At 39.3% G+C, this 22354-nt stretch overlaps 1 protein-coding gene and 1 long non-coding RNA gene across 2 annotated transcripts in view; one reads left to right on the top strand and one right to left on the bottom strand.

The window, feature by feature from the left end:
• The window catches only part of LOC126184568 (uncharacterized), a 470820-nt gene extending 456987 nt beyond the window's left edge, over positions 1-13833 (top strand). Inside the window, exon 3 of the long non-coding RNA XR_007536844.1 lies at positions 13789-13833. This is a non-coding gene — a long non-coding RNA (uncharacterized LOC126184568). The remainder of the gene's footprint in view (positions 1-13788) is intronic.
• LOC126184550 (dnaJ homolog subfamily B member 12) overlaps positions 1-21254 on the bottom strand; it is a 139509-nt gene extending 118255 nt beyond the window's left edge. Inside the window, exon 1 of the mRNA XM_049926979.1 lies at positions 21019-21254. Within this exon, the coding sequence (XP_049782936.1) occupies positions 21019-21151 (133 nt within the window). The 5' untranslated portion in view covers positions 21152-21254. The remainder of the gene's footprint in view (positions 1-21018) is intronic.
• Between the last annotated feature and the right edge of the window lie 1100 nt (positions 21255-22354).

The raw sequence follows: 22354 nt of genomic DNA, 5'->3' as shown, positions 1-22354 counted from the left end.
TACTGCGACCTCTAACTAAATGAGAGGAAATGCAGATGCCAACAAACTGTAAGTAAGTATTTATTTACATAAAAAAATGTAGCATGAACTGTGTGATAATCTAAAAATAACAAAACTGTATCGTTCTAGATCCCACTGAGATGTGTTAGAGTAAGAGAAAGGCGAATTTCATCTGGGAAAAATAGTGTGTGTGTGTTGGGGTTTATGGGCGCTCAACATCGAGGTCATCAGCGCCTGGGAAAAATAAATTACAGTTGCAGCAAGAAAAGACAGTTTTATTTAAAAATCGATATTACTTGCCTCAAGTTTATTGTTGGATATTTTCACCATTGTTGGCTATTTTCACCGCCCATCTGCTTCCACTGTGACAGTTTAAGAATCACTCAAAGAAAGTTCATGCTCAGTAGTGTGGAAATACCTTGAGCATGCAATTTAGTTGGAAATAACTAAACCATGGAGTATGACAGACGTCTATGTAGTCATTGTAGGAGGTATGGACAGACAAGTCTTGTGAAATAGTTTCGAACATGTTTTCCGAAAACTTTCTTGAGCATCCAGTTCAAAAGCCTACAAACAATGGAAATATAAAAGACCTTGTAGCTACCAACAGACCTGACCTTATCAACAGTGTCAGTACAGAGACAAGGATTAGAGTTCATTATCATAGCAACAATGGTTACTAAAGTTAATAAATCCATAAAGAAGATTAGGAGCGCATTTTTGCTAGAAAGAGCAGATAAGCAGTTGTTAGCATTCCACTCAGACAATGAAGGGACATTTTGTTCCAATGTAACAAATCTAGAGGACTTATGGGGAAGGTTTAAAGTGTTTGTAAATCATACTCTGGAGAAGTATGTGCTGAGTATGGAAGGAAAAGATCCACCATGGTTTAATAACAAAATCTGGAGAACGCTGAGGTAGCAGAGACTGTTGCACACACTGTTCAAAAAAGAACACACAAATTACAACAGTCAAAAGTTAGCACAAATCCGTGCATGTGTAAAAAGATCAATGTATGACGCATACCATAACGTCCACCATCGTACCTCAACAAAAGATCTTGCCCAGAACCTGAGAAAATTCTGGTCCTATGTAAAATCACCAAGTGGATCAAAGTCTTCTATCCAGTCATTCGACCAGTCTAGTGTGGTAATTTAAAAAGGTAAGACAAAATTTTAGAAATGATTCACGCAGAATGACTAGAGTCATATGGTAAAAAGAGGAAGAAAGTGTTGTTGTTGGGTAGTTCCCATGGAAGAGATGTTGGCCAACTTTTGCAGGATGAACTAGGATTAGAATACTAGGTCACCAATTTTTTTTAAACCTAGTGCTGGTCTGGAGCAGGTGACAGAGGATTTAGGACCACTCTGCAAAGATTTCACTAGGCAAAGCACTGTGGTTACAGAGAGTGGGCCAGGTAATAGTACTGAGAGATCCTGGGTACAGTACAGAGTGTGATCCGGAAACGACTGTATGGGCATCGAAGCATACTAGTGTTGACTTTGTTCTTGGGCACCATGACCGACCTCATTTGAACTCTTCTGTCACGAGAGTTAATCAGGAGTTGGAACGGCTGCTTATGTCGGGTGCAGGGTCACACATTGGTGTGGTTCCTACTGATTCTCTCAATAGGTGGGATTATACTAGGCATGGCCTTCACCTCAACAGGAAAGGGAAGGGTAAACTGGCTGGGAAAACAACAGGAAAGTTGAAGGGTGGAGGCACTGTCGTCAGTGATAAAATACCAGTGGTTATAGGGTTCAGAAAAGACCCTTTTTAGGGTGGAAAGGACAGGAAGAAACCAAATTTTAAGAAAATTTAGGACTGAGACAAACCTTCAGTTTGAGAAAGAAACCAAAAAACATAATTCTAGCTTATTACATCAGCATAAACAGCTATTGGTTAAGAATTTTCAACAACCAGCAGATATTTTAACTCTACCCAATTTTAACTCGGTCAATGTGAAGTGTCAGCTATCTTTATTGCATCAAAATATTTGAGGGCTGAGAAATAAAATTAATGAATTAATTATCTGCATAGATGAATTAAAGTCCTCAAACCCAGCTGACATAATCTGCTTCTCTGACGATCATGTGACCACTGGTATAGAACTTTTGTGTGCTACAGGGTTTAGTTCAGCATCTCACTTTTGTAGAGCAGAGATGGAGAAAGGAGGAGTTGCCACATTCATCATCAGGAACTGTCATAAATTTAAGAACATAGACATTCATAAATTTTGCTTAGAACATCATATGGAAGCATGTGCAACAGAAAAAGAATTTCACAAAAAATCCTTCATAATATTAAGTGTATTCGAGCACCTGCAGGTAACTTTAATCTGTTTGTAAACCACCTTGAAGCTGTACTGGCCCATTTAACAACCAAAAACAAAGAAATAGTGGTTGCTGGTGATTTCAATGTAGATTTCCTTAAAGACTCTCCCAATAAGAACTTATTTGAGTTAGTAACACTATCATTCAACTTAATTCCCACAGTAAAGTTCCCCACTAGGATAGCCACTTGCTCACAAACAGCCATTGATAATATCTTTATAGAAAAGTCCAATGAACAAAATTATATTACAAAACCAATAGTCAATGACCTCTCAGACCATAACATGCAGTTACTTCTGTTAAATGTAAATACTGAACAGTATATAAAATCTGTTAACTCAGAGCTCAAGAGGGTATTCAATAAGCCAAAAATTGATTATTTTAGGACGCTCCCCAGAGACATTAACTGGACTGATGTTTACAGTACTCATGGCATGAATGAAAAATAATACTTTTGCTAATAAAGTGCTTACCTTATTTGAACACTGTTTTCCCCCAAAATTAACCAAAGTTAGAGTAAAGTCTACAAAGAAGCCATGGATTACTCAAGGAATAGGGGTATCTTGTAAAACAAAAAGAAAACTGTATCTGTCAATCCGAAACAGTTCTGATGTTGATGCTATAGCACATTACAAGAAATACTGCAAAATATTAAAGACTGTAATACGAGCATCAAAGCAAATACACTACAAGGAAAAGAGTCATATCAGATAACAAAATAAAGACAATATGGGACATAGTGAAGGAGGAGACCGGTAGAACCAGACATGAAGAGGGACAACTAGCATTAAGAGTAAATGATACGTTGGTGACATGTGTATAGTGTTGCAGAACTTTTCAACAAACATTTTATAACTGTTATTTAAAAGATGGGGTTGTCAGGTTCTGTAGCTGCTGCTATGGAATATCTCAGACCAGACATTTCAAGTAACTTCCATAATATGAATTTGACCCTCACTACCCCAGCAGAAATAAATAATGTCCATCATGAAATCTTTAAAATCAAAAACATCTAGTAGGTATGATGAAATATCAACGAAGTTAATTAAGGAATGTAATTCTCAGTTAAGTAACATATTAAGCTATCTGTGTAACCAGTCGTTAATCAGTGGAATATTTCCTAAATGATTGAAATGTGCTGAAGATAAGCCACTGTTTAAGAAGAGAGATAAAGAAATAGCATCAAATCTCTGTCCAATTTCACTTTTGCCAGCATTCTCAAAATTTTTAGAAAAAGTAATGTACAATCGGCTTTATAACCATCTTATCTCAAATAACATACTTTCAAAGTTGCAGTTTGGATTTGTAAAGGGCTCTCATATTGAGAAGGCTATCTACACCTACAGTGAAAATGTGCTTAATTCATTAGAGAAAAAACTGCAAGCAACTGGTATATTTTGTCATCTGTCAAAGGCATTTGAGTGTGTAAATCAAAAATATCCTTTCAAGTAAATTACAAAATTGTAGTGTAACAGGAAATGCTGCAAAATGGTTCAAATCTTATATCTCTGGCAGGAAACAAAGGGTCTTATTAGGAAAGAGACATGTATTACGCTATCAGGCATCATCCAACTGGGAACTAATTACTTGTGGGTTCCCCCAAGGTTCCATTTTAGGGCCCTTACTTTTTCTTGTGTATACGAATGACCTTTCATCAGTAACATTACCAGAGGCAAAGTTCGTTTTGTATGCCGATGATACAAACATTGCAAAAAAATAACAAAATCAAGTGTAGTCTTAGAAAGATTGGCTAATAAAATATTTTTGACATTAATCACTGGTTCCTAGCCAATTCTTTGTCACTAAACTTTGAAAAAACACACTACATTCAGTTCAGAACTTGTAAGGAGTGTCCCATGAGTATATGCCTAAAATACAATGACAAGCAGATAGAAGAAGTGGACAGTGTTAAGTTCTTGGGATTACAGCTTGATAATAAATTCAACTGGGAGGAGCACACCACAGAACTGCTGAAGCGTCTTAGCAAATTTCTATTTGCAATGCGAATTGTGTCAGACAAATGAGATATAAAAATGAAAAAGCTGGCACACTACACTTACTTTCATTCCATAATGTCATATGGGATTATTTTTTGGGGTAATTCATCAAACCAAGCTAAAGTTTTCCAGGCACAAAAACGTGCAGTAAGAGTTATATGTGGTGTGAACTCAAGAACATTCTGCAGAAGTCTGTTTAGGGAACTAGGGATACTAACTACTGCTTCCCAATATATTTATTCCTTAATGAAATTTTGTCACTAAAAATATATCACTTTTTCAAACCAACAGCTCAATTCATGGAATAAATACTAGAAATAAGAATAATCTTCACAAGGATTTGAAGTCACTTAGTCTTGCACAACAAGGTGTGCATTATTCAGGAACACACATTTTCAATAACTTGCCAGCAGCCATAAAAAGCTTAATAACCAATGAAATTCCGTTTAAGAGAAGCCTAAAGGATTTATTGGTGGCCAACTCATTCTACTCCATTGATGAATTTCTCAGTAGAACCAACAGATTTTTACTTTTACACACACACACACACACACACACACACACACACACACACACACTCTTCTGCACAATTTCAGTGCAGTAATGTGTATAAATAAGTATTCCAGCAGTTCTATTGCATGTTTATTACCCCATAAATAAATAAAAAAAACCTTTTTGTTTTAAATTCAGTGCATTAGTGTTTGTAAAATGATTCTTTCATATAGTGTTCATTTAAAAAATGACAATCAGCCACTTGGGAACTGTGGAAGGTACATGAGCTTATTTGTTGCAGTTGTAAATATTTGTCATGTATTATTGTTTTTCTGACATGTTCCACATACTGGAGGACCTCCTCACTATGGATCAATTGGAATGAAAGTTAATCTAATCTAATAGCAGTTTGACCATCGCACAAATTCCCTTAGGGTGGAAATAATAACAAGCATCCCTAGTATAGAGAAGCACCAGAAAGAGTTTAAAAAATAAATCATCAGCTCCAGATAGAATTCCAATTTGGTTTTCCTGAGAGTACTCCAAGACTTCAGCCCCTTACTCAGCTTGCATTTATCGCAAATCTCTCATCCAGCACAAAGTCCCAAGCAACTGGAAAAGTGACTTCTGTACATAAGAAGGGTAAAAGAATGGACCCACAAAATTACAGACCAATATTCTTAACATTGATTTGCCACAGAATTCTAGAACACAGACCGTGTTCTAATAAAAAATATGTGCTAGAGACCGAAAAGCTTAGGTTCACGAATCAGCACGCCTTTAGAAAGTACTGATCATGTGGAACTCAGATTGCCTTTTTCCCCACATGATCTACTGTGAACTACGGATGAAGGGCAACAGATAGATTCTGTATTCCTAGGTTTCCAAAAATCATTTGGTACAGTGCCCCACTGGAGTCTGTGAATTCCTAGAGGGAAGAAGACATTCCTTTCACAAAACACTAGTGAGAAAATTTAGAGATCTGACATTTGAAGCAGCTGCAGAACAATTCTACTGCCATCAACACACACATTGCATAAGGACTACGAAGATAAAACAAGAGAAATCAGGACCGGTGCAGAGGCATACAGACAGTCAATTTTCTCTTATTCTAAATGCAAGTAGGAAAGGTGGTCTGTGAAGTATGTAAGTAGATGTGTATGTTCTCCTTATGGTTGTGATTGGCTGCTCGTCAACTCCTGATATATCTGGCACTATTCCATACATTTAGCATTATCTCTAGAATTTTGCTCTGATAATTATCTGTCTCCAACTGTTTAAAGTTGCTGTCAACCTCACCTAAAAGCTTGAACTGCTAAGTGAAAAGTTTCAAGTAACGTAACTGCTACACTATTTAGGACGTCTGTAAGTTAAACATTCACTTACCCATTAGCATGTACATGCACACATACTTTAAAGGAAAAAACAGCTCTATCATCATCAGCAAATCAAAGTTAGCATTAGCTAAACACTGATTTCACAAGAAATGAAACGTGACAGATCAAACCACCTTCAGTTACAATGAAAAGCAAATGGGAGATTTCATGACAAGTTTTCTTTCTTTCTTTCTTTGCAAAATGAAAAACTCTTCCTTATTCTTACGTCCAACTTTGTTTTAAAAGTCGTTTTCCAAATTTGACACTGTATAATAGTAGTTTTCTTCACCCCCCCCCCCCCCCCCCCAGCTCAATTCATGCAACATGTTAGACAATCACTAAGGAAATCTCTCTCCAAGTAACACACCACACGGACAATTTCTCTGAGGATGACCACCACCACCACCACCACCACCACCACCACCACCACCACCACCACCACCTATCACAGTCCACTTCCATTCAATTTCTATCCTGTAGATGGTTGGGCCACATGGCCACATATTATGCAGATGTATTCTACACCAGCTGGGCAGCAATGGAAGTGGGAAACGAACAGCTATCTACATACAAGAATAGCCACTACAAAACTATGGCAAACTCTACTAACCATTCTGCAGAGCAAAACAATTATTTTAAGAGATGCTTCAGTATCCAAGCCATTTGAGTCCTCAGCACCATCACCTCATAACTATGAATGTGAGAAATGTTCATCTGGCATATTGCCTATTCACACTACCTTGCTCAACTTTTCCTCCTATATCAATTCCCACACCACTCTTCTCAAACCCAATCTTGCACTTTATGTCTGGTTCATGAACAACAGCTTTTGAGTTCACATTATTACGCCCTTTGCGGGCCACCCGTTTTCCCTTATTCACGCCTCCCATTATCCTCTAACTCCTTTCTTGTACCACACATCTTATCCCTCTTAACTGCTGCACACTTTTCCTCTTCCTGACCCCCAATACTTGCAACAGTCTGAGGAAACTCAGAAATCAATATCACCATAGTAGGAGATTGTAGCATGTTGTGCTGGTCTGTGCTGTTAATTCTCTATGTCCAATCCATCAGTTAACTACAGGTGCTTGGGGTGTCTTTCAGATTTTAGTTTCTATCCTGTGGAATTTTCTTGCCTTTTTTACCAGTATACCTATTAGCAAACAGATTTTACAACCATACTGAAATCCACAAGTTCCAACAGACTACTTTACTCTCCCAAGCACATTTCTTGAAAATTTAACATACAGCATGCAGCATAACACACGAAGTGGCTACTTTGAACCCTTTACACACCTTCCCGCACAAGATGTCAGATGAATACCAAATAAACCAACACAGGGTCATTCGGGGGGGGGGGGGGGGGGGGGGGGGGGGGGATGTTGGACCCTGCCACAAGCTCTGATGTACGCAGCACAGTGTAGTGGTTAGCATCACTGGCTGGTTTGCTGCAGGTCACTAGTTCAAACTGGCCAACAAAAATTATTTGTTATTTAGTGTCTGTTGTTTCTGAAAGCTTATAGAAATATCTCATGTTTGTAATGTCTGTATATTCTGAAATATGTCATGCTCATGTAAACAGAAGCATTCTGAAATATTCAGTGTGCGTATAAATAGCAGCACTCTCGAGCAAAGAGTTCAGTTCTATTTTGGGCAAATGTTGGTGTTTGTAGTTCAGTTCTAAGTGTTGTACACACACCAAAAAAAGTTCTGCATCACCTCGGTTCTGAGAGTTCCGGAACCTGTACACAAAATTGCAATAGAGATCAACATAAATATCATTTCTGCCCTTTCTATTACTAATGAAAACCAAACATTGCATGTTGTACCACCATACGGCGAGACCTTCCGAGGTAGTGGTCCAGATTCCTGTACACACCAGTACCTCCAATACCCAGTAGCTCACCCTCTTTCATTGATGCCTGTCTCCATTTGTCGTGGCATACTATCCACAAGTTCATCAAGGTACTGTTGGTCAAGATTGTCCCACTCAACGTCAATTCAGTGTAGATCCCCCAGAGTGGTTGGTGGGTCACGTCACCCATAAACAGCCTTTTTGAATCTATCCCAGGCATGTTTGATAGGGTTCATGCCTGGAGAACAAGCTTGCCATTCTAGTCAAACAATGTCATTATCCTGAAGGAAGTTATTCACGAGACATGCACAATGGGGGCGAAAATTGTCGTCCATGAAGACTAATGCCTTGCCAATATGCTGCTGATATGGTTGCTCTATCAGTCTGAGGATGGTGTTCACGTATCGTACAGCCATTACAGTGCCTTCCATGACCACCAGCGGCATACGTCGGCCCCACGTAATGTCACCCCAAAACAGGCAGGGAACCTCCACCTTGCTGCACTTGCTGGATGGTGTGTCTAAGGAATTCAGCCTGACTAGGTTGCCTCCAAACACGTCTGACGATTGCCAGGTTGAAGGCATATTCAACACTCATCAGTGAAGAGAATGTGATGCCAATACTGAGCGGTCTATTTGGCATGTAATTGGGCCCATCTGCACTGCACTGCTTGGTGTCGTGGTTCAAAGATGTACCTCGCCATGGACGTTGGAAGTGAAGTTGCAGATCATGCAGCCTATTGCACACAGTTGAGTCTTAACACGATGTCCTGTAGCTGCACAAAAAGAATTACTCAACATGGTGGCGTTGCTGTCAGGGTTCCTCCAAGACATAATCTGTACGTAGCAGCCATCCACTGCAGTAGTAGCCCTTGGGCAAAGTAAGCGAGGCATGTCCTCGATAGTTCCTGTCTCTTTGTATCTCCTCCATGTCCAAACAACATCGCTTTGGTATACTCTGAAACGCCTGGACACTTCCCTTGCTGAGGTCATCAGAACTTACTCCATCCGAGTTCAGTCTATACCACTGACAAAAATTGAAGACTAAAGAGAAAAGTTAAATCCAAGAAACTAGTATGTCGTATTATGAGCAGTGCTCCCTCAAAATTATATCAAGATGTTCTGGGCATTTTCAGACAATGCAAACAGCTGAGAAGAATAATGAAGTCACCATAGGAATATAATTTTAGCTATTTGAAATTATTCCAGTGTTTTCATATCAATGAATTTCATAATTTATTTACATAATATTCTGTGAGCTGCAACCTTATACTCATTGACAACGAAATCTAGACATGTAAACCAAAACTCTCCATGTTATGGCAACTTTATTTATCACTCCATCTGAAACAAGATATTTATGAAACAGCTGTTCCACAGTAACATCAGAAAAGAGTAAAACAGAAGTTACACTTAGAATTAACTCAGATACCACCTTGCAAGATATGTATTCTGTTTATTCAAAAAAGTAATATTACGGTATATTAATAATTTTTACTTATGGACCGCCTGACAGCAACTGAATAAAACACAATTTTACGCGTTTCGCCTTTATTTTCTGCAAGGCATTATCAGTGGCCTGGACACTTCCCTTGCTGAGGTCATCAGAACTTCTGTTCTGGGTGGAGATTTTAATTTGCCAGATATAGACTGGGAGACACAAATGTTCATAACGGGTGGCAGGGACAAAGAATCCAGTGAAATTTTTTTAAGTGCTTTATCTGAAAACTACCTTGAGCAGTTAAACAGAGAACCGACTCGTGGCGATAACATATTAGACCTTCTGGTGACAAACAGACCCGAACTATTTGAAAAAGTTAACGCAGAACAGGGAATCAGCGATCATAAAGCGGTTACGGCATCGATGATTTCAGCCGTAAATAGGAATATTAAAAAGGGTAGGAAGATTTTTCTGTTTAGTAAAAGTGACAAAAAGCAGATTTCAGAGTACCTGTTGGCTCAACACAAAAGTTTTGTGTCAAGTACAGATAGTGTTGAGGATCAGTGGACAAAGTTCAAAACCGTCGTACATTATGCGTTAGATGAGTATGTGCCAAGCAAGATCGTAAGAGATGGAAAAGAGCCACCGTGGTTCAACAACCGAGTTAGAAAACTGCTGCGGAAGCAAAGGGAACTTCACAGCAAACATAAACATAGCCAAAGCCTTGCAGACAAACAAAAATTACGCGAAGCGAAATGTAGTGTGAGGAGGGCTATGCGAGAGGCGTTCAATGAATTCGAAAGTAAAGTTCTATGTACTGACTTGGCAGAAAATCCTAAGAAATTTTGGTCTTATGTCAAAGCGGTAGGTGGAGCAAAACAAAATGTCCAGACACTCTGTGACCAAAATGGTACTGAAACAGAGGATGACAGACTAAAGGCCGAAATACTAAATGTCTTTTTCCAAAGTTGTTTCACAGAGGAAGATTGCACTGTAGTTCCTTCTCTAGATTGTAGCACAAATGACAAAATGGTAGATATCGAAATAGACGACAGAGGGATAGAGAAACAATTAAAATCGCTCAAAAGAGGAAAGGCCTCTGGACCTGATGGGATACCAGTTCAATTTTACACAGAGTACGCGAAGGAACTTGCCCCCCTTCTTGCAGCGGTGTACCGTAGGTCTCTAGAAGAGCGTAGCGTTCCAAAAGATTGGAAAAGGGCACAGGTCATCCCCGTTTTCAAGAAGGGACGTCGAACAGATGTGCAGAACTATAGACCTATATCTCTAACGTCGATCAGTTGTAGAATTTTGGAACACGTATTGTGTTCAAGTATAATGACTTTTCTGGAGACAAGAAATCTACTCTGTAGGAATCAGCATGGGTTTCGAAAAAGACGGTCATGTGAAACCCAGCTCGCGCTATTCGTCCACGAGACTCAGAGGGCCATAGACACGGGTTCACAGGTAGATGCCCAGTTCCCCACAGTCGTTTAATGAACAAAGTAAGAGCATATGGACTATCAGACCAATTGTGTGATTGGATTGAAGAGTTCCTAGATAACAGGACGCAGCATGTTATTCTCAATGGAGAGAAGTCTTCCGAAGTAAGAGTGATTTCAGGTGTGCCGCAGGGGAGTGTCATAGGACCGTTGCTATTCACAATATACATAAATGACCTGGTGGATGACATCGGAAGTTCACTGAGGCTTTTTGCAGATGATGCTGTGGTGTATCGAGAGGTTGTAACAATGGAAAATTGTACTGAAATGCGGGAGGATCTGCAGCGAATTGACGCATGGTGCAGGGAATGGCAATTGAATCTCAATGTAGACAAGTGTAATGTGCTGCAAAGAAAGATCCTTTATCATATAGCTACAAAATAGCAGGTCAGCAACTGGAAGCAGTTAATACCATAAATTATCTGGGAGTAAGCATTAGGAGTGATTTAAAATGGAATGATCATATAATGTTGATTGTCGGTAAAGCAGATGCCAGACTGAGATTCATTGGAAGAATCCTAAGGAAATGCAATCTGAAAACAAAGGAAGTAGGTTACAGTACGCTTGTTCGCCCACTGCTTGAATACTGCTCAGCAGTGTGGGATCCGTACCAGATAGGGTTGATACAAGACATAGAGAAGATCCAACGGAGAGCAGCGCGCTTCGTTGCAGGATCATTTAGTAATCGCGAAAGTATTACGGAGATGATAGATAAACTCCAGTGGAAGACTCTGCAGGAGAGACGCTCAGTAGCTCGGTACGGGCTTTTGTCAAAGTTTCGAGAACATACCTTCACCGAAGAGTCAAGCAGTATATTGCTCCCTCCTACGTATATCTCGCGAAGAGACCATGAGTACAAAATCAGAGAGATTAGAGCCCACACAGAGGCATACCGACAATCCTTCTTTCCACGAACAATACGAGACTGGAATAGAAGGGAGAACCGATAGAGGTACTGAAGGTACCCTCCGCCACACACCGTCAGGTGGCTTGCGGAGTATGGATGTAGATGTAGATTTATGTTAGCTATTTTATTTACATTTTTGTCATTGTGCCTATAGGTTATAAACAGTTCTGGTGGTTGGTATTTCCTATTAACTAGTAATGTTTTGAACTGTACTTACAGGTTGCGTGGGCAATTTCCTACATATTACGCTCCTGTCACATTTTTGGTGTTGTTCTTCTTCTTATGAATGCCAACTTTTGTTTTTTTCGCCATTCCACAACACTATGCACAGAACGCTTGTTTTAAAGCAATGTTTTGGTTTCTGTTGACGACTGTCAAATGTTTTTGCCAAAGATCGAATGTTATTGCCAAACTTATGAGTGTAATTATTGAAGTATCTGTGGTCTGTTCGTGTATGCATTTGTGTGTGTGTGTGTGTGTGTGTGTGTGTGTGTGTGTGTGTGTGTGTGTGTGTGTGTGTGTGTGTGTTTTTTTTTTTTGGTGTGATATACGTTTTATTCAGTTGCTGTCAGACGGTCCACAAGTAAAAATTATTAATATACCGTAATATTGCGCGCAACTGAGGAGGACAGGACTATAAAAGTTGAAGATGTCAAAAAAGTAAGTTCGTAAATGATTTCTTAGAGCTACATTTTGCACCACTTTATAAATAATCCAACTGATTTTGTCTACCAATCTGTCACTGTGACTAAACGTGTGTTCCCAACATGTCATAGCAACTTTAATGGTAAAGGAAATCATTAAGAATCACATCTTGAAAACGATATTTTAATCATGATTTGTTGGAACATATCCCCTTTTCACGAAGTACGGTGTTATCCCACATCCACACTAGCATATCTAAAGAAATTTGTGGCTGGAAACCATTTTCATTCCAATGTTGTTACAGCAGCCATAAATGGATATTTTTCAGGATTTCTGAAATTGAACTCCAGAATACGAACAAGTTCACTGGAAAAATGTTAAACAGGGTTTTCTGACCTAAAGAACAGTACATGCATTTTCACTCACCAAAATGAAGTTTTTCACTGCCAAATCAGTAACATTTTACCTTATATATTTATGAATGTCAGTAAGAAAAGTATGGCCTCTACCAAATAGTCTCATTGTTAGGTTGTAACCACAATATGCCATGCCTGGTCAACATTTTTAAGCATAACAAATCCAGATGGGAACATTTTAAGTGACCAATCCAGCAATGAAAAATGTACCAAACACCAGAATTACACTTTAAAAGAACTGACATTTTTATTAAAATTTTTGATAGTGTATTAATGATATCTTTATAAAAGTTGGACCATAGTCCCTGATATCACGAAAGATTTGCCAAAGATACTTGACAGGCCCAAAAACTTATTGGAATTACTAAGACTAAAGGTAAGCAAACTCACCAGTGATAGTCGCTACTAAGCAACAAATACTATAACAACTCAATTCAACAAATACTGTAACACCACATCTAACTGCTTGCCTTGCCTTCCCAGTGAGCCTAGATAAATGATGATCAATATGGTTTCTAAAGGACTCAAATTTGATTATTAGTCCCTTTATCCTCATTATTAGGGAGTCAATAGCAGAATTTTCAAGTAATATAGAACAAAGGTGAGACAAGTTGTGACAATGTCCCAATACTGAGAACAGGTAATCTGAGAGATTTCCCAAAAGATGCACAACACATACAGTTGAAGACAATGGGTTTGTGCATAAGTTCATAGTGTTTTTGTTTTTCATGTTGGTATTCTGGTTGCTATGGATTTATTTATCAACTGTCATTTTTTATTTGTAGTTCACTATTGCTATTTGAGTTTACATGCTGTCATTTGCAGGTTGTGAGTGGAGCCGTCAACACTAAAAAATGGAGTGCAAAGTGGAGAAATCTGGACACTTCCAACAACATTCTTCTGTTTGAGTTCAATTGAGGGGTGTCAGCAGCGGAGGAAGCCAGAAATATTTGCACCCTGAATGGAGATAGTGCCACTGGACAGAGCACGGCAAGAAAATGGTTTCCTCATTTTAAGGAGGATCAGTTTGACAACAGTGACTCTCCATGTTCAGGAACACCTTCACGATTTGATGAAGGCCATTTAAACACAATAATCTACAATGATCCACATCAGAGTACTCGAGAACTGGCAACTGTGATCATTACACGATCATGCAACATTTGCATGTAATGGGGGAGGTTCAAAAAGCTGTATGTGTAACATATGCTCTAAGCCAAAACCATAATACATTACTTTTAATTTAATACATATATGTGCATATATGCTTGCTCATCATCAATTGCCTAGTGAACAACACCTAACATTCCTGTCCTGATTCAGTACTGATGAGAAGTAAAGACCCGCCCCCATCCACAATAGATAATGTTATGCATCTGGTGGAATAGTGATGGTGTGGCATGCTACAAATTCCTTCATCATGGTGTAGCCATCACTGCTCGTATTTACTGTCAACAACTGAACATCTTTAAGACATAATCCCAGAACAACGACCAGGAAGACTGTGAAGTCATGCTACTCCACAATAATGTCCACCCATATTCTGCTGGAGCGACAAAAAACATTATACTAAATGATTAATGGAAAATCTCATATAAAGATGTGAAGCAAATACTAAGAGATAGAGGGGCTGGCCAGTACTTACCTCAGCTCAGTACAGCCGATAGATACACAAAAACAGAACCGAAAATTTACTTTCCTAGCTTTCAGAACAAATGTTCCTTCATCAGGGAGGAGAGAGGGGAAAGAAAAGCAAGAAGGGAAAGTGGATTCAGTTACTCACAACCCAGATTATGAAGCAACAGGGAAAGGAAAACAGGGAGAGTAGCAAGGATGGAGGCATGGTTGTCAGAGGGAAGCCAAAGATATTCTACTGCAAGTACTGTGCCAGCTTCAAACCAAAGAGGATGCATACAGAAGTAAAGAGGTATATAGTATAAAGATAAACACAACTATGTAGGATGAAACAATGTGTGAATGGCTAAAGAGGAAAGGGAAAGAGGAGAAGACTGAAGAGTAAATGGGAGTGAGGTTGTTTAAAGTAGGTTCAGTCCAGAGGGATGGCGGGATGAAAGGATGTGGTGGGAGAGCAAATTCCCATCTCCGCAGTTCAGAAGGACTGGTGTTGGGTGGGAGAACATTATACAAGAGTTGGGATAGGAAGTTATTCCACATCCCACATATTTATCTGATCTTGTGCCCTCAGATTTTCACCTTTTCTGCTCTAACAAACAATTCTGAAGGAACTTAATTTTCAGATGAAAACATGCCCTTAACATGGCTCGATCAATTCATCGTCTCGAACCACGAGATTTCTACAGCCGCAGAACCCCTACATTGGTAGACTGTTGTAAATAGTGAAGTAAAATACATTATTGATGACTGAAGTCACTCTTTTTGGTACACGTCGTGTTTATTACACTTAGGGACAACACTATGAACTTGTGCATCAACTCAATAGACTGGTTGGAGTAAGCCTTTAGGTAAATGCTACCCCAGGACAAGAGCTGTGATTACAGGTGTGAACTTGCAACTCCCAGAATAGGATGCTATAAAAAAGGAAGAAGTCATTCAATTTATCCTGGGTGATAAGGACAAATAATCTATAGATGTATTTAAAGTACAGTGATGTAATATCTGATATGTTTATGTCTGGCGAGAAGTGAAGCCAGGTGAGGAGTTCCATGAGGCAAAACTTGTGGCAGGCAGCATCTTCTTGCCATATCCATATGCAACTACCACAGGTTATCTAAATCAGATTGTAATTCTTTCTGTCCTGCAGGATATTTAAAAATGTGAGCCTGTGGTAAAGATAAAGAGATGTAATCCAGTTTATAGGTCAAGTACGCCTGAACATGCCTTAAGGAATCTGAGACTGTCAGGGTCACTCCACCGGGGAGGTTCCTCTTGCTGTAGCGTGCAGTCAAGAGTGCACTAAGTATAACCAATACAAGTGCAACATAAGACTACAGGTTCCCTGCAAGAGTGGCGAAGTGATATTACTTTTTTTGTGAGGCTTTTATCATTCAGAGTCTGTTTTATCATATTTCTGCTTTTCGTTTCTGTAAGATACAGTGACTTATACGTGACTGTAAGGAACATTTATGGATTGATGTAGGTAACAGGAGGATCGTGGAGGCTCCCTTAGCTAACCTATTAGCATGATAATTTCCCCTGGAGGCCTAATGGTTCATCATCAAGAGTGATGGATGTGTGGCCACAGCAATCAGCAACATCAGAACAAGTCAGTATGTGGACCAACATGGTCCCTGCCATCATCAAGCAGCTGCTGCAAGATAACAGATGGTTTACCCTGCTGCGGTAAGAGCAAGTTCCTTTGAGAAATGAACTATCCACAGAATATTGTGCAAAGAGCTGCAACTGCATAAAACCACATCATGGTGGGTACAGCATGAAGTGACGGCAGTTCAGTGATGGGTGCATTCTGCAGTATGTTTTGACCAACAAGCATGCTGGCAACAGGATGTGACCATTTTCTTCCATGAATAATTGCAACTGATGAATTTTGGGTCAGGGCATACAAACCAGAGCTCAAACGTCAGTTCACAGAGTGGTGACACGCCAGATCAACATGGCAGCAGAAGTACCATCAATATCCTTCCCCTTGTGAAACAGATGGTTATCACATATGACGTCAAGGATGTCATTGTGTGCCACATATTAGAATAGTGAGCAGGGCTTCCTGGTGAGACAGGTACACTGTGGCATTCAGGAGAAATGTCCGGATCTTATGGGTAGTGCAATCATACTGCATGGCAGCACAAAACCACATAAGGCAGTAAGTACAGTTGTAACTGCGACACTGAGGATGTGCCTTGTATCTCTGATGCCGTACAAAAGGTAAAGGAACCATTTCATGGTAAGCAGTTTGCAGTATGAGAGGACATTGCCAATGCCATGCAACAACAGATGATCCAATTCAAACATGGTGCGCCAAATGGTGATGCAGATGGTATTCAAAGCCTCCCCATTGTTGACACCACAGGGTGAACATTGCAAGGGCCTTTATCTCCACTCTTGTCACATCGTACATGTGTGCCCTGGGCTGCAATCATTATGAACCATAAACCCATATTGTCCTGCACACTACCATACTAAATATTAGAGGTACGATGTTTGCATGATCTTCAGTGTCCACACATATAGTTCCCACCACACACTCATCTATATATGACACATTTTCCGGAAATACGGAAGCGCCCGATCCCGCCCATCTGCTTTGACCCATGACATCACAAATATGGTGGAAATGACCGTAAACCACGATTCCAATATGGCGCATATAAAGTCGTTACGTAAACATTATGAGGACGAAAATACATCGAAAAACAAACACACAATACATCGAAAAACAAACACACACATGTTCCACAAAAAGCCTAATGACACTAACGGGACAACCGCGGGAAATAGGGGTTTCTTGAGTGGGGACAAACTAAATATACACAAATTTAGACACCCGCCCCCGTACAAAACCACGCAAAACGATGAAAAAAACAGATGTCACAAAACTCCCCAAATACCACTAAAAACAATATCATCTGGAATCTGACACTTCCCTTGACCTATATAGCTCAACAGCAGCTCCCGATCTCATAAATTGGGATCGAACACTTCCCTTGACCTATATAGCTCAACAGCAGCTCCCGATCTCATAAATTGGGATCTAACACTTCCCTTGACCTATATAGCTCAACAGCAGCTCCCGATCCCATAAATTAGAACCTAACACTTCCCTTGACCTATATAGCTCAAAAAATCTCCCGATACCAATACCAACATTCACAGCCACACATTGGGATCGAACACTTCCCTTGACCTGTTATCCTTACGGCATCTCCACATACAGCCGTCCCTGGTCCGAGACGCCGGAACTTTCAGTAAGCCTCATTTCTTCATGACATACTGAACACTTCGCGACTTCATCCAAAAATCCGAATAGTTGAAGAAATTTTATTAGACACAACGCACTGTCCCCCATCATAGCCTACAACCGAAAACTGTTGACCCTGTCAGTCATATCCATACCTACCAAAGACATAAAAAAAGCAATTTACCAAAATTCACACACAACGCCACACTCTCAAACTAAACCAAAAACATCACCTAACACCACTAGAGAGCACCACCGATTGCATCAAAACAACACCAACGAACACGCCACTCTCACAAACTAAATTCCGCGCCGTCGGGACGTCACACACCACAACAGCCTTACGTCACGGGTCAAAGCCGGTGGGATCGGACGGTTCTGTCGACGCCATTTGCAACCCGGTTTGGTATCAACAAGAAAAAACTAAATGCAATGACTCTTGCTCCAAACCTCGTATTTTCTATGCCGAACTGTACAAGCCAATGGAGTGTATTGAAGAAGGATACTTCACATAATATACTTTATTTGAGTTTCTTTGGATTGCATTTGTTTATGGCATATGAGAAGAATGACTGCTTAGATGCCTCTGACACTGGGATTAGTTTAAAATTATACTGCAATCATTATGCAGCAACAGGCAGAGGCTTCCTAGATTCTTCACCTTACTGTAATTCTTGTAATTCTGTATGTAGGCTTTTATCACACTGGAAGTACATTTGTAGAACAGATCAGGGGATACTCCATAGGGGAAACTCCATTTGTGAGGTAGACAGGAAAGTAGCTGCATGGAAAAAAAGATTTCTTGTTGCAAATCTTCTAGTCAAATCATTGCTTTTCTCTTTGTTTTCAAGCAATTCATATGGAGATGAAAATTGGGACTGCAGAAAAATTGCCCAGGCTGCCAACCTGTCAGGAAAGTCTAGGGGTGCACGTTTCATATCAGGGACAAAAAACACAGCACTATACGGTCATCAACTTTGCCCTACACAAGGTCCATACAATGAATATCAGTAGTTCAAAAGCATCCTGTACTGTAAAATATACAATATGACTTACTCTTTTTCAGTTCACAACAAAATTATTAAGTTGCAAAATGAAACAGATGAAATGGCACTCAACCATGTTGTAATGAAACTTTTAACAGCGTAAACTGAAGACAAGACTATTTCCTAATAAGCACTTAAAACTCACTAGTAGAGGTGGTCTTCTATTGCTTTCCCATACAGAGCCATGCTACATGCTACCACTGCAGGCTGTAAGACCATAAGTGAAAATGATTTCATGAGGTTAGTGTTCCCATTAAATTTTTATTTATTTATTTATTTTAGACAAACAATGGCCAATGGGCAATTAACCAGGATGATGGAATCATAAATACACCTTTTGGAAGCCTAAAAATAATTGCTTTCTCTACAATATAAGTATATTGTTATAAAATATGGCACTAGGAATCTTCAGCCAATAACATTTTGTAGCATCTGTTCTTCTACTGCTAGCTATAGCTGCACTATTCCATATTTTCATTGGCATATAGTCCTAGTAGTACTATGGTCTACATACAAAGATAAATAACATAGTATCTCATTTACTGCATAGCATACTGTAACTCATGAGTAACTAAGGCTATATTGCAAAATAATGTCTTATTAAACCACATGAAAGGCTTTCACAGTGTTCCTATGACCAGAACAGCAAAATGCTAAATTTTTAACACGCATATATTCATGCTGCTTTTCCGGTAAAAGTTAGGCATACGACCCTTCTAGCATTTTTCCAAATTGCACAGACAAACATTAGGCTGTACTACACTCAGATTAAAATTACTTTGCACTGTCATTTCAGTGAGTCAAATGGTAGGGGACAGTCTCCATGCAATCACAGATCTTTCTTGAGCCCAACGTGCTCACTGTGTTGCCTGTTTTTAGGGTACATGCAGCATCTTGTGAAGCACAGCTGGATGCACAATGGCAACAATGCCCCTAGCCTCTGCCCCCCAAGTGCAATGTGTCAATTACCAAGTAATTTTAATAAAAGTATAACAGGCAAATTTGTTACCACAACCTTTATTGGCCTTTCATATTGTTAGCTTCACCAATTTCTAACCAAATTGTCTCCATACTACCCTACAGATCAATCTATCAATGGGGGGGGGGGGGGGGGCCTCAAATACTACACTTTAACCCCTTTTCATCACTGTATTGAACAATGCAGCCACATAACAGTGAAGTCCATTAATTCTGGATGCATCCAGTACAACGGAAAGTTATTAGATCCACAATGATACAAAGGAAATATGTTGTACGGAGCTGTGAGAAGATTTTGAAAGCTTTGATAGTATTTACTTCAACAATATATTTTACGCAGGAATTACTTCAGTCCCTCTAAAGTAAAACACAAATTATTTTGGCTGACATTATTTCCGAAAAAGTGAACGACTTCACTATTAGTTGTAACATATACAGCCTAATGAGCAGGCTTCAACATCTTCACCTCACTAAACTTTTTCCACCTCCAAATCAAGCAACACAAGCACTTTAGATAAGAAATGGGAGGGGAGAGGGACTATGGAAACACAGAACCTGCCCATATTCCCTACCTCGCCCCTTCCCCAAACTGATTTGTCTCAGTTTAAAGTGGACTGCGAACAAAGACTTACATTGGCACTTTCACAAATACAAGTGATGACAAACGTGAAATAATCACTCAAAAGTTCACGCACGAAAGTTTACGGTTTAAATATTCACACGAACATGTAACGCTCCAGCTCCCAAATTCTGACAGCTGTCACAATCGCCCAAAAAGCACGAGTGCAACAAATTATCTGGAAGGAAAAAAAAAAAAAAAAAAAAAAACACCCACACACAAGACGTCCAAAATTATGTCCAAGAGGCCTACACCCACATAAATTTGTGTAGTACAATGAAGTAATTAGAAAAGCTGCTATCTCTCTCTGCATAACTTATTTTTAAGAACTAATTAGGAATGATGCAAGCAGACGTCAAGCTTACCACCAAAGTATAGGTTAATCCAAAAAACCAAACGCATCGCGCGGTCATATCAACACCAATAATGTATATTCATTACACGGTCATACGGACGCACGGCACTTATGAATCATTAATTTCGCCTACTTCAAACATATAAAACATAACACCTCTCACCTTTGGCTTTTTGAGTTGGGTATAACCTCTCAGCTTTCTGAAGAAACTTTTCGGCTTTATCAAGTCTGCCCTCCGCAAGAAACTTAACTGCATACTCGATACACCTTTCTGCTTCATCCTTATTCCCATCCATGGTTGAAACAGTTCAACAACAATAATAACAAAATACAGACTTTAGAACTACTCCCCCATTACCAGCACACCCAGAGGTGTTTTAAGTTCTAGGAAAACATATAATATCGTTGATTCTAATACTTTTCGATGTCATCGAAAATTCCACGACACAAGTTTCAGATGATGTTCTGTCATTATCTCTTAACTACAAAACTTGAATCCATAGCAAAGCTATTTTATTACTATCAGACACATAAAAAAACACAGGAGTCGAAGGATCATGACGCATAAAATTTCAAGTTCCCAACTGCTTTCAAATAAATGAATGAGTTTTAAGGAAATCAAATAGTTAACACGCTATCCTACAAATTAATAGTTGTGAAAGTTAAATATTATTTACTTAATATTTTTATTTATTTATTAGGTTCCGTCAAATCATGCTAGACGAAGCTACCTGGTCATGGAATGAGTCACTATACTTCAAATTTTACAGAAAGCTTATTAGAAATTTTATAAACAAAAGAATTAATAAATCACGATTAAATAATGGCGATAAAGTATACCAATAAATAAAATATCACAGAGAAAAATTCTGAAATACTGCGAGGAGCTCCTGTACAAAACAGAGGATAGAGCAGGAGATTAGTGTTTAACTATCCGTCGACAGTGAGGTCATTAGAGACAGAGCACATCCTCGGATTAGGGAAGATAGGCAAGGAAATCGGACGTGTCCCGGAATTTGCCTCAAGCTGTTAAGTGATACGGTATCATGGAAAACCTCAAGCAGGATGACCAGACGCGGGATTGAACCATCGTCCTGCCGAATGGGATTCCAGAGTGCTAACCACTGTGCTACTTCGCTCGGTGTACAGAACAGGAGGAGTGTACCACAAAGCAACATGTCATCCTGACTTTGCATATTTGCGACTTACCACTCAGTTTTTCCAGCTCTGCTGAAAGATTACTGAAAATGAAATCTGCTGAAGAGCACACACATTTCTGAAAAATGCTCAAGACTGATTCCCACTATACGACAACAAAATGTAATGGAAGGTCAGGCGACATCACGGTCAAATATATATATATATATATACAAACACATCAAACATATTTATAAATGAATGCATAGAATCTGTTTAGCTTATCCATTTTGTTTGTTTTCCCTAAGTAGCAAATAATGTAAGAGACAAACGTATTTTTCTCCTTTAATACAGCCCACTTT

This window comes from Schistocerca cancellata, chromosome 1 (assembly GCF_023864275.1).
Source record: "Schistocerca cancellata isolate TAMUIC-IGC-003103 chromosome 1, iqSchCanc2.1, whole genome shotgun sequence".
In the NCBI taxonomy this organism is placed as follows: Eukaryota; Metazoa; Arthropoda; class Insecta; order Orthoptera; family Acrididae; genus Schistocerca; species Schistocerca cancellata.
Note: the sequence above shows the minus strand (reverse complement) of the source record. Positions and strands in the feature narration are given on the sequence as shown.